General features: G+C 33.8%; 1 protein-coding gene across 1 annotated transcript; it reads left to right on the top strand.

Moving 5' to 3' along the window:
- Nucleotides 1–5,348: 5,348 nt before the first annotated feature.
- Nucleotides 5,349–8,744, top strand: LOC114284118 (putative SNAP25 homologous protein SNAP30). The gene is made up of 5 exons (XM_028227000.2): nt 5,349–6,461; nt 6,933–7,026; nt 7,395–7,516; nt 7,620–7,717; nt 8,341–8,744. The coding sequence occupies exons 1-5, from the start codon at nt 5,973–5,975 to the stop codon at nt 8,438–8,440; spliced, it is 903 nt and encodes a 300-aa protein (XP_028082801.1). The 5' UTR covers nt 5,349–5,972; the 3' UTR covers nt 8,441–8,744.
- The last annotated feature ends 3,029 nt before the right edge of the window (nt 8,745–11,773 follow it).

Genomic DNA, 11,773 nt, shown 5'->3' with positions numbered 1-11,773 from the left:
TTATCATTTATAATTAGCCTTTTGAGATCCAATAAAGTTGTGTTCATGGAGATCACACACACACACACACACACACAAAAGGCAGTCAAAGCTGTGACAAATGCTATAGAAATTCATTTTGGTTAATGGATTTTTTTTTTTTTTTTTTTTTTGGGTTTTTCCAGATATAATTGTTGAATTCCGTACCCATCCCAATACAATCTTGCTGGATTTTTCTTTAATTGTGTATCTGTAATCATTACTCATCCTTCAAAATGTTTGGATTTTTGAAATCACCTGCCAATAAGGTTTCTAAGCAAAATTCAGTTGACCCTGGATTTCCAGGTTCTTCAACTTCTAACCCTTTTGATTCTGATACTGAATCGAATAACAAGCAAAACCTAGTTGGGAGAAGAACTTCTTCTGAACCTGTGCTCCTTCCTCCAAACGTCAAATCCAACGCTTATGATGACGACGATGATGGTAGAAGGGCATCTTCCAAATCCTCTTCTTCAGCAGCAAGGAACAAAGGCAAGAATAGTTATAGTGACTCAGAAGACTTTGATAGCATGTCAATGCAAGAATTGGAGAGTTACGCTGTGACTAAGTCTGAGGACACTACAAAGTCTATAAACAACTGCCTGAAGATTGCTGAGGATATTAGATAGGATGCTACAAGGACCCTTGACACCGGTGGTGAGAAGCCATAGATCTAGTTGTGACCATCCACCTTTACAGGTGGTAGGAGGGGGTTATGAGGAGAGGGTCTCCGGCGACAATGAGCATAATTGGCACGCCGAACAAAACCTTCCCACAGATGGCGCCAACTGATGATACAGCGGTTTACAGATAGAACGGGTCGGGCTGATCCACGCTTCCCAAACCGGTGCCCAAGTGATCAAGCCCACTAGAAGACCTGCACACGAGTTCAACGGGGAGCGGGGAGTCCCTCAGTGAACCCTCCGACGAGCAAGTTAGAGAGAAAAACGGAATGTAGAGATAAATTAGAGATAGAAAAGCTTAACCTTCTTCTTGTCTTCGACGTCTTCTTATATCCTCTGGTAATTATTTCGTTGTCCCTTCTGACCTGTCACCTTGGCCGAAAGTCTACGCTCTTGCTTACCTTGTTCATGGTGAAGGCGTTCTGTCTCGACGGAGAGGGGTTATCGCAATAAATGCTGTAAGGGGCCTCATTAATGGCGATGTGCAATGACAATAACTTTGCAGATATTTGTCTGCGTATGTGGCTTGCCCTTCTCCTGCCATGTGTCTTGATGTCATTGGTTCTCATTGCTACTTGGGGCTTCAGAAATGCTGGATTTTAGTATTCGGGTTATGTATTGGGCCTTAAATAGTGAAGTATAATCTTTATGGGCCTACCCATGTCAGTGTGATTTATCTAAATAATATTTTATAATATACAAATTGAATTAAATTAAATTAACAAACTAATAAACAATTTCTTTTTTGTTATTGTTTTTGTTTGGGGTGTGAAACTCTCAGAAGCAGAAAGAGGAGGGGAAGATAGCGCCAACGATCTAGAAATGTCGTGAAAAAGTGGAGTGTGGCGGTTGAGGTTGAAGAAGGGTCTACCTGGTTTTTCGTTTCTCCTATCATCTCATTTTGATCTGTTCAAAACACACTCTCTCTCCTCCTTTCAATTTGGGTTTCTTTCTATTTCTTTCTAGGTAGGAGAGAAAAAATTTACTTCTCCTGCTCCTCAATCTCCCAATTCACGATCATTTCAAGGTTTACTCGGCAAACCCTTTTTGTCTAATCTTCAAATATTTGTTCTTTTTTCTTCTCAGGTACTCTCATCTTCTGTCTTTAATTCGTTTCTTTATATTTTTCTTCTTATTTCATTTCTGAGTTTATGGGTCTTGACTGTAATCATTTGCTTTTTCCATTGGTTTCTTTACTTTCAACAATATATAAGGTTAATTTCACTTTCATATCTACATTATTGTTATTTTTTATATTTTTTTTCCTTAACTATTAACTTCATCTATATAAGCTTTACAAATATTTTTAAGGAAATCCAATCTAATGGGTAAAAAGTTGTTCTATGATTTAAACAATTTAAATCACTCAATTATACATCCACCTTTTTTTACTCCTACTGCAAAAATGGGGTATTTTAATTATTTTTGACATTTAAAAAAAAAAGTTTTTTCTTTTTGAATATTTAAATTATTATAATTATCTTCAGCAATGCTGGGCTTTAGTATTTGGGTTATATATTGGGCCTTAAATGGTGCGGTATAATCTTTATGGGCCTACCCATGACAGTGTGATTTATCTAAATAATATTTTATAATATACAAATTGAATTAAATTAAATTAACAAACTAATAAACAATTTCTTTTTTATTATTGTTTTTGTTTGGGGTGTGAAACTCTCAGAAGCAGAAAGAGGAGGGGAAGATAGCGCCAACGGTCTAGAAATGTCGTGAAAAAGTGGAGTGTGGCGGTTGAGGTTGAAGAAGGGTCTACCTGGTTTTTCGTTTCTCCTATCATCTCATTTTGATCTGTTCAAAACGCTCTCTCTCCTCCTTTCAATTTGGGTTTCTTTCTATTTCTTTCTGGGTAGGAGAGAAAAAATTTACTTCTCTTACTCCTCATTCTCCCAATTCACGATCATTTCAAGGTTTACTCGGCAAACCCTTTTTGTCTAATCTTCAAATATTTGTTCTTTTTTCTTCTCAGGCACTCTCATCTTCTGTCTTTAATTCGTTTCTTTATATTTTTCTTTTTATTTCATTTCTGAGTTTATGGGTCATGACTGTAATCATTTGCTTTTTCCATTGGTTTCTTTACTTTCAACAATATATAAGGTTAATTTCACTTTCATATCTACATTATTGTTATTTTTTATATTTTTTTTCCTTAACTATTAATTTCATCTAAATAATCTCTACAAATATTTTTAAGGAAATCTAATCTAATGGGTAAAAAGTTGTTCTATGATTTAAACAATTCAAATCACTCAATTATACATCCACCTTTTTTTACTCCTACTGTAAAAATGGGGTATTTTAATTATTTTTGACATTTGAAAAAAAAAAGTTTTTTTTTTTTACTATTTAAATTATTTTAATTATCTTTAGCAATGTTGGGCTTTAGTATTTAGGTTATGTATTGAGTCTTAAATGGTGGGTTATAATCTTTATGGGGCTACCCATGTCAGCGTGATTTATCTAAATAATATTTTATAATATACAAATTGAATTAAATTAAATTAACAAACTAATAAATAATTTCTTTTTTATTATTGTTTTTGTTTGGGGTGTGAAACTTTCAGAAGTAGAAAGAGAAGGGGAAGATAGCGCCAACGGTCTATAAATGTCGTGAAAAAGTGGAGTGTGGCGGTTGAGGTTGAAGAAGGGTCTACCTGGTTTTCCGTTTCTCCTATCATCTCATTTTGATCGGTTCAAAACACACTCTCTCTCCTCCTTTCAATTTGGGCTTCTTTCTATTTTTTTTTTTGGGTGGGAGAGAGAAAGTTTACTTCTCCTACTCCTCAATCTCCCAATTCACGATCATTTCAAGGTTTACTCAGCAAACCCTTTTTGTCTAATCTTCAAATATTTGTTTTTTTTTCTTCTCAGGTACTCTCATCTTCTATCTTTAATTCGTTTCTTTATATTTTTCTTTTTATTTCATTTCTGTGTTTATGGGTCTTGACTGTAATCATTTGATTTTTCCATTGGTTTCTTTACTTTCAACAATATATAAGGTTAATTTCACTTTCATATCTACATTATTGTTATTTTTTATATTTTTTTTTCCTTAACTATTAATTTCATCTAAATAATCTCTACAAATATTTTTAAGGAAATCTAATCTAATGGGTAAAAAGTTGTTGTATGATTTAAACAATTTAAATCACTCAATTATACATCCACCTTTTTTTACTCCTACTATTAAAATGGTTTATTTTAATTATTTTTGACATTTAAAAAAAAAAAAAAATTTTTTACTATTTAAATTATTTTAATTGTCTTCAGCAATGTTGGGTTTTAGTATTTAGGTTATGTATTGGGCCTTAAATGGTGGGATATAATCTTTATGGGGCTACCAATGTCAGCGTGATTTATCTAAATAATATTTTATAATATACAAATTGAATTAAATTAAATTAACAAACTAATAAATAATTTCTTTTTTATTATTGTGTTTGTTTGGGGTGTGAAACTCTCAGAAGCAGAAAGAGGAAGGGAAGATAGCGCCAACGGTCTAGAAATGTCGTGAAAAAGTGGAGTGTGGCAGTTGAGGTTGAAGAAGGGTCTACCTGGTTTTCCGTTTCTCCTATCATCTCATTTTGATTTGTTCAAAATACACTCTCTCTCCTCCTTTCAATTTGGGTTTCTTTCTATTTTTTTTTAGGTAGGAGAGAAAAAATTTACTTCTCCTACTCCTCAATCTCCCAATTCACGATCATTTCAAGGTTTACTCAGCAAACCCGTTTTGTCTAATCTTCAAATATTTGTTCTTTTTTCTTCTTAGGTACTCTTTAATTCGTTTCTTTATATTTTTCTTTTTATTTCATTTCTGAGTTTACGAATCTTGACTGTAATCATTTGCTTTTCCATTGGTTTCTTTACTTTCAACAATATATAAGGTTAATTTCACTTTCATATCTACATTATTGTTATTTTTTATATATTTTTTTTCCTTAACTATTAATTTCATCTAAATAATCTCTACAAATATTTTTAAGGAAATCTAATCTAATGGGTAAAAAGTTGTTCTATGATTTAAACAATTTAAATCACTCAATTATACATCCACCTTTTTTTAGTCCTACTGTTAAAATGGGGTATTTTAATTATTTTTGACATTTAAAAAAAAAGTTTTTTTTTTTTTTTGACTATTTAACTACAAGCGTCACTAGGGCACAAGTAGAAGATAAAAAATTAATACACCCAAAAAAAAAGGTAAAAAATTTGAAGAACATAATACAATTATCGCTAAATTTAATACACTTTTACTAAAATTAATGCATTTTTTAAATAATTTTCCATATTTTCTAGACATTTGCCTTTTAACATTGACAAACAAGGACAACTTAAAACTTTAGGACCAAACTCTTTTTTTTTTTCTTCTTTTTTTTTTTTTTTCATTTCTCAATTGAAAATATGCATAAAAAAATTGAGTGTTTGGTTATATGATTTAGGTTGTTCAAAATTTGAAATGAGCTTTTTTTTCTTCAAATTAGGCTTTGGACAATCATCTTGGACCACATTAGCTGAAATTAAAAATAAAATCAATAATTTAGGTATGAAATAGAAAAAGTGATGATAGGTTTAGGAGAAAAAACAAAATTAACCCACAATATAAATAAATATGTACATCAGCTTGGAAGTCACAAGCATTTTCATTTTCCTTGTAATTTGATTTCCATTTTAGTTATGTCATTCACATGTAAGTGCGCACTCACTAATATTCACATGTAACTATATATTCTCCAGGGATCTTTGTGTTTGATTGCTTTCTTCTGTTTGTCATTCACTTGTCTTGTGTATTGTCTTCACTTTGAGTCCTTCAATTCCTTCTACTCCAAATGCTTACAAACCCCATATTATTTCTGAGAGAAACAGCACTTAAAAAAAAAAAAAAAAAAAAAAAACAGTAGAAGCAAACAATAAATAGAGTTGTTGTTTGATTTTTCTCTTTTTCCGTCATGAAATTAATGCCGAAGTTGCGTTTCAAGTCTGCCCTCTATGATAGTCCTTACTTCAATAGCCTTGCAGTTATCATTTATAATTAGCCTTTTGAGATCCAATAAAGTTGTGTTCATGGAGATCACACGCACACACAAAAGGCAGTCAAAGCTGTGACAAATGCTATAGAAATTCATTTTGGTTAATGGATTTTTTTTTTTTTTTTTTGGGTTTTTCCAGATACAATTGTTGAATTCCGTACCCATCCCAATACAATCTTGCTGGATTTTTCTTTAATTTTGTATCTGTAATCATTACTCATCCTTCAAAATGTTTGGATTTTTGAAATCACCAGCCAATAAGGTTTCTAAGCAAAATTCAGTTGACCCTGGATTTCCAGGTTCTTCAACTTCTAACCCTTTTGATTCTGATACTGAATCGAATAACAAGCAAAACCTAGTTGGGAGAAGAACTTCTTCTGAACCTGTGCTCCTTCCTCCAAACTTCAAATCCAACGCTTATGATGACGACGATGATGGTAGAAGGGCATCTTCCAAATCCTCTTCTTCAGCAGCAAGGAACAAAGGCAAGAATAGTTATAGTGACTCAGAAGACTTTGATAGCATGTCAGTGCAAGAATTGGAGAGTTACGCTGTGACTAAGTCTGAGGACACTACAAAGTCTGTAAACAACTGCCTGAAGATTGCTGAGGATATTAGACAGGATGCTACAAGGACCCTTGACACTTTGCATCATCAGGGTGAGCAAATCCATAGGACCCACGTGATGGCCGCTGATATGGACAAGGACTTGCACAAGGTATGCTCATTTTCTTTCACAAACTCTGCTCATTTTCTTGCACAAGGTATGCTCATTTTCTTTCACAAACTCTAGTTCATATGGGAAAATTAATTGTTATGAAGCACGAGTTTGAATCTTTAAATGCCATGTTCATCTAATCATTTCAAATCATTTAGTACTTTTTAAATCTGGAACTTCAATTTAGTAGTTTTAGATCAAATTGATCAAAACTGGCAAAATTGGAACCTCTAGACCCAACTAGTTAATTTGGAAGACCACTTCTTCTAATCTTATTTGAATAATCAGAAAGACAATGCTAAAATCTTACATAAAGTGGACAACGGTGATCTGTCCCTATCTTGTGCACTTCATTGTGTTTTCGCTTATTTTCACTCTGTTATTCTTATTGTTGTTGTTTCCTGGAGATTTCTGTGTGTATGTGGGTAGCAATTGGAAGCATATTTCATAATTATTCATTGTTAATTTCAGGGAGAGAAACTGTTGAACAATCTTGGAGGCATGTTCGCTATGCCTTGGAAGCCAAAGAAGACACGGGAAATTTCAGGGCCTGCAAACACAAAAGGTTTCTGCACCCCTCCCTTTCCCACCCCATATACAATATATATGTAGTTGGCCCATTTCTTTTCCAACTAATTTTTTCTTAGCAAATTTTGACGCCACATGTTTGAATCAGAAAGTGAAAAGGAAAATTATAGTCATTTTAAGACAAGAATTATGTAGCAATGGCACTCTTGTGATTATGAACTATAGTGATGGACATTTTGACTTCCAATGAATGGGTATAAATAAGACATCATTCTGTATAGATTTTTTTGTATACAAATTTTGTTCGCGTATCATTACGCAAGTGAAAATACACAATTGCGTTACAATTTGGCCATTTGACCTGTTGATTATTCCCATATTTGATCAACTTTTGTGATTCAACAGATGATTATTTCAAAGGAAAACAAAACAAGGAGCAGAGGGAAAAGTTGGGTTTAGGTCCTCCACCCAAAGGACAGTTGCGTACACCTCCTCCCGAACCAACAAATGCCTTACAGAAAATTGAGGTACGTGCTTATGACCAATAATAATTCAACAAGTAGACTTATGACAAAAATTTACGCTCACTATTCTTCTTTTTGCTTATTCATATGCGGTTATGGAAACCAGGTGGAGAAGATGAAGCAAGATGATTCACTTTCCGATCTAAGTGACATCTTAGGCAATCTGAAGGGTATGGCGGTTGACATGGGAACTGAACTTGAGAAGTGAGTTGTGTTTGTACCTATCCACAATAATAGTTCTTTTATTGCATTAATCTTTGTCACTTCCATTTTAGTTTTCAGTCGAAATCCGAAGATAGTAGCTTAATTAGTTTATGCCTTTGAAATACCTTCGTTTTTTTGCTTGAAAGGCCTGTTATGGAAGTGGTCCTCATTTTGCTTCCATGGATTATTTTTACAAGCCCTTCCGTTGTACAAAACTAAGGCCTTGTTTCAAAAACCCTAAAAAAGCTAAGCCAAAAACCAAAAGCCTATCTGTTTCCGGCTAAAAAAGATGAGGATCTACACAACTTCTCCACTAACAAAGAAGCTATTTTTCAGCTTTTTTAGCACTTACCAAATGCATCAGCTTTCGCGTTTTAGCTAACTGATTTTCTCTTTAACCACGAAAAATGCTTCTATCCTTTTGTTTCATAGTTTTCGTAAGATGACACATTATGTTGTCAGTTGCAAAGATTTTTATCTAATTTTTGGTTGGATAGAGATATTTTGTGTTATCTCCATTTCAGTATTCCTTTGATCTTTTTCTTTTCTTTTCTTTTCTTTTCTTTTTAATTTGTTATTGCTGTGTTAATATGTGGTTTTAAGCAATCTGGTGATCCATTCAGGCAGAATAAAGCTCTTGATCATCTTCATGATGATGTGGAAGAACTTAACTCGCGAGTCAAAGGTGCCAATGCACGCACACGTCGTTTGGTTGGCAAGTGACTGAACCTTCACCAAAAATACCAGTTTGTTGATGATTGTCTTACCAATTGATTTTCAGCTTCAATCTTTTTTCCCCAAGTTGAGTTTTATTTATTTTTTATTTTTTGGCATGTAGTGCTTTTACCCTTCAATTGTATACAACCAAGAACAAAAGGTTGTTGTTCTTGCCATTTTTTTGTGAAATGTATGTAAAATCTTTTTTCCTCTACTCAAGTTTTTTTGTTTTTTGTGTTTTTTTTTTTTGGGCATGTGATACTATTACTCTTCAATTGTATACAACCAAAAATAAAAGACTGTTATCTTACTTCTCTCTCTCTCTCTCTCTCTCTCTCTCTCTCTCTGTGGCATATGCATAATTTCGCATTGCTGGATGCATAGGGCATAATTATGTGGATAAATATTCTCTGTCATTGTTTTTGTGCAATAATCTTCTTATGTTTTTTTTATCACGGCAGAAAGTACATAATTAACATGTCAGATTTAAAAGGAGAAATTACAATTCAGTGTATCTTTTAAAAAAATTCAAATCAATAGTAAAATTTATAAATATTAATTATTAAAATTACAAAATTTTCATCAATTTGTAAATATTGTGAAAATACCATTGCTGTATAATTTTTCTAATTTAAAATAAAAACTATTAAAATATCGTATATATTTTTAAAACCTCACTCTGTTAAACGATCCTATTTTGTTCTAATTTAAACATAGACTGTTAAATTACGACAATTACAGTGAAATCTCTAACTGAGAATCCTGATCTAACTATGCAGAGATCTTAAGCATTTTCAAGCCCACTTGCATAAAAGTGAGGTCTGGAATTCATATTGTTATACCCAATGTAGTGTGTGTAAATTAAGGGCTGGATTGACATATCTCAAAAAAGTCAAAAAATTATTAAAAAGTTATTACTATTCACCTAAAACAATTAATTTTACAAAAAAAAAAGTACAAATCATGTCATGTGAGTTGTACTTTAGCGGCCAACCGTTTGTACAAAAGGAACAAGCGGAAAAGCAAACAAGACGTTGTTATTTGGACCGTGGGGCCCGACACGAGTCCCATTTTGATAATTTGAACCGTCAATGTGTAGAACTCGTCGAGTAATATATGTCTGTAAAAAATTACGTTGATCGGATATCGCTAACTAAATAATCAAATCAGTTTTCTATAAAAAAAATTGATGGTGTTATAGTTAACGGTTGAAAAAAAAACTACTCCGATCAGAGAGCTATCGATATCCGATTAACGTGATTTTTTACAAGTGTATAGTACTCAACGAGTTCTATATATTGAACGGTTCCGATTAGCAAAACGGGACTCGTGGTGGGCCCCCATGGGTAGGGATGGTAATTTAAACCCAGCCTGATGGGGACCTGACCCCCGAACCCCGATTAGAATGGATTTTCCCCGAAGATTATCCCTATAGGACCGGAGATGATATTAAAAATTAAATCCCCGATGATTTTCGGGCTGGGGATGGTGATAAATTCCCAGCCCCGACCGGGCCCTGAATAGTTCCCGACAGTCCCGTATGTATATATATATATATATATATATATATGTTTAAGCTTTATTATCTATGTTTAGGCTATTATATCTTTTTTTTATCAGAAGGCTATTATATCTAATATTTATCAATTCTCAACTCTCTCTTTCACTCTCTCTCTTTGTCTACTCTCAAGTTCTCAACTCTCTCTCTCTCTGCTCTCTATGAGAGAGATAAATGAGCACCTTGAGATGAATGAGCACCTTCCAGATTGAAGTCGCGACGAAGAAATCTAGAGAGAGATCGGCGACGGAGAGCTCCTTCTAGATCTGAATCGCGACGAACATTTCTGTCTCGTCTCCAGATCTACAGCCACTATTATATATATATATATATATATATACACTAGTTCTCAAGATCTTCACTATATCAACATTATTGATATAGATATAGATATAGATATAGATATAGGTGTCGTTTGGGAAGAGCTCATTTGGGCTCTTTTGGCTCTTTGAGCCACAAAAGACAGAATAGGCTATTTGAGCCACAACAGACAAAATATCACATCTAACCCATAATCATTACACTCTTCTTTCATAAAAAAAGTCAAAAAAGCCAAAAAATCAAAAAGTCATTCCCAAACCAAGCTTCTGAGCCCAGGCTCAAATAGCCAAAAAAAACCAAAAAGCCAACCCACTTCCCAAGCGGAGGCATAGATATACATTTTGTTGTTGTTGATGTTGATGATGATGATGATGATCATTGATGATGAATTTGTAGACTCTGTTGGTACTGATGATGATGATAGCTGCTGGTTTGCTCTCTTCTTTTTTTTTTTTTTTTTTTTCCGGGGAATTTACGGGGTCGGGGAAACCCAATCCCCGTTAGAGGGTGGGGGCGGTGACAGAGATAAGTTCCCCGTCGGGGATCGGGGCCGGAGCCGGGGGTATTTTCACCATCGGGGATCAGGGACGGGGAGTGTGGTCCCCGGCCCCGCCCTGCTCCGTCCCGTTGCCATTCCTACCTACGGGCCGAACAGCACCGTCCAATTCAATGCCCAAAAAGGAGGCAAACTTCTCCTATACACTACTCTGCCCAACGTACTACCTACTCTGCCCAAGCTTCTCCTATACACTAATTTATACAATTTTTTAATACACATTTTTTCATAAAAAATCAAAAAGTTATTCCAAACAACCATATTTTTTTCCTTAACTTTTTAGTCCAAAAATTCAAAAAGTGCACTTATTTAGAACACCCCAAACAACCCCTAAATGTATAAATTAAACAAATAATAAAATAAAATAATTCAAAAAATAATTATATAAATTAAATTCTGAATTAAATGCTTACAAAAATTAATGTCAAGGCTTATGTTGAATACAATCTCCTTAAAGTAGATTTTGCCATCACTCCGATACTTTGAGATTTACTGGCGTCTACTTCCCAGGATGCAATGACTAACACTTGAATTTGTAGCACTACAAAATCAAGTTTGGCGGACCAAATTATGTTGTAACTCTCTCTCTTTCTTCTTAAAATTAAATGCAGAATAGATACAGAAAAATACAGAGAAGAATGACGAAATTCTGATAGAAAATTCTTATGCAAGAAATGTTGGAAGGATGGCTTTTTATAGGAGAAATAGTGGCTATTCCGAACACGTAGAAACCTGTTTAGACAAATTGAACAGGTACCTAGACAGATTTAGTTTGAATTGAACAAGTATGACCTGTTCAGGTAGGTATGAACCTGTTCAGGTGGGTCTAAACCCGTTAGGGATCTATTTGGGTGAAGGAAAAATTCTGAACCAATTTATTTGAAATTTTGAAATCAAAATTAAA

This window comes from Camellia sinensis, chromosome 5 (assembly GCF_055761805.1).
Source record: "Camellia sinensis isolate YWXY chromosome 5, ASM5576180v1, whole genome shotgun sequence".
In the NCBI taxonomy this organism is placed as follows: Eukaryota; Viridiplantae; Streptophyta; class Magnoliopsida; order Ericales; family Theaceae; genus Camellia; species Camellia sinensis.
Note: the sequence above shows the minus strand (reverse complement) of the source record. Positions and strands in the feature narration are given on the sequence as shown.

Excerpts from the sequence above, each read along its gene's own strand:
- LOC114284118 (XM_028227000.2), top strand. The coding sequence starts at position 5,973 with ATGTTTGGATTTTTGAAATCACCAGCCAATAAGGTTTCTAAGCAAAAT. Across the intron at positions 7,027-7,394 it reads AGGGCCTGCAAACACAAAAG|ATGATTATTTCAAAGGAAAA; the intron begins GTTTCTGCACCC and ends GTGATTCAACAG. Across the intron at positions 7,517-7,619 it reads ATGCCTTACAGAAAATTGAG|GTGGAGAAGATGAAGCAAGA; the intron begins GTACGTGCTTAT and ends TATGGAAACCAG.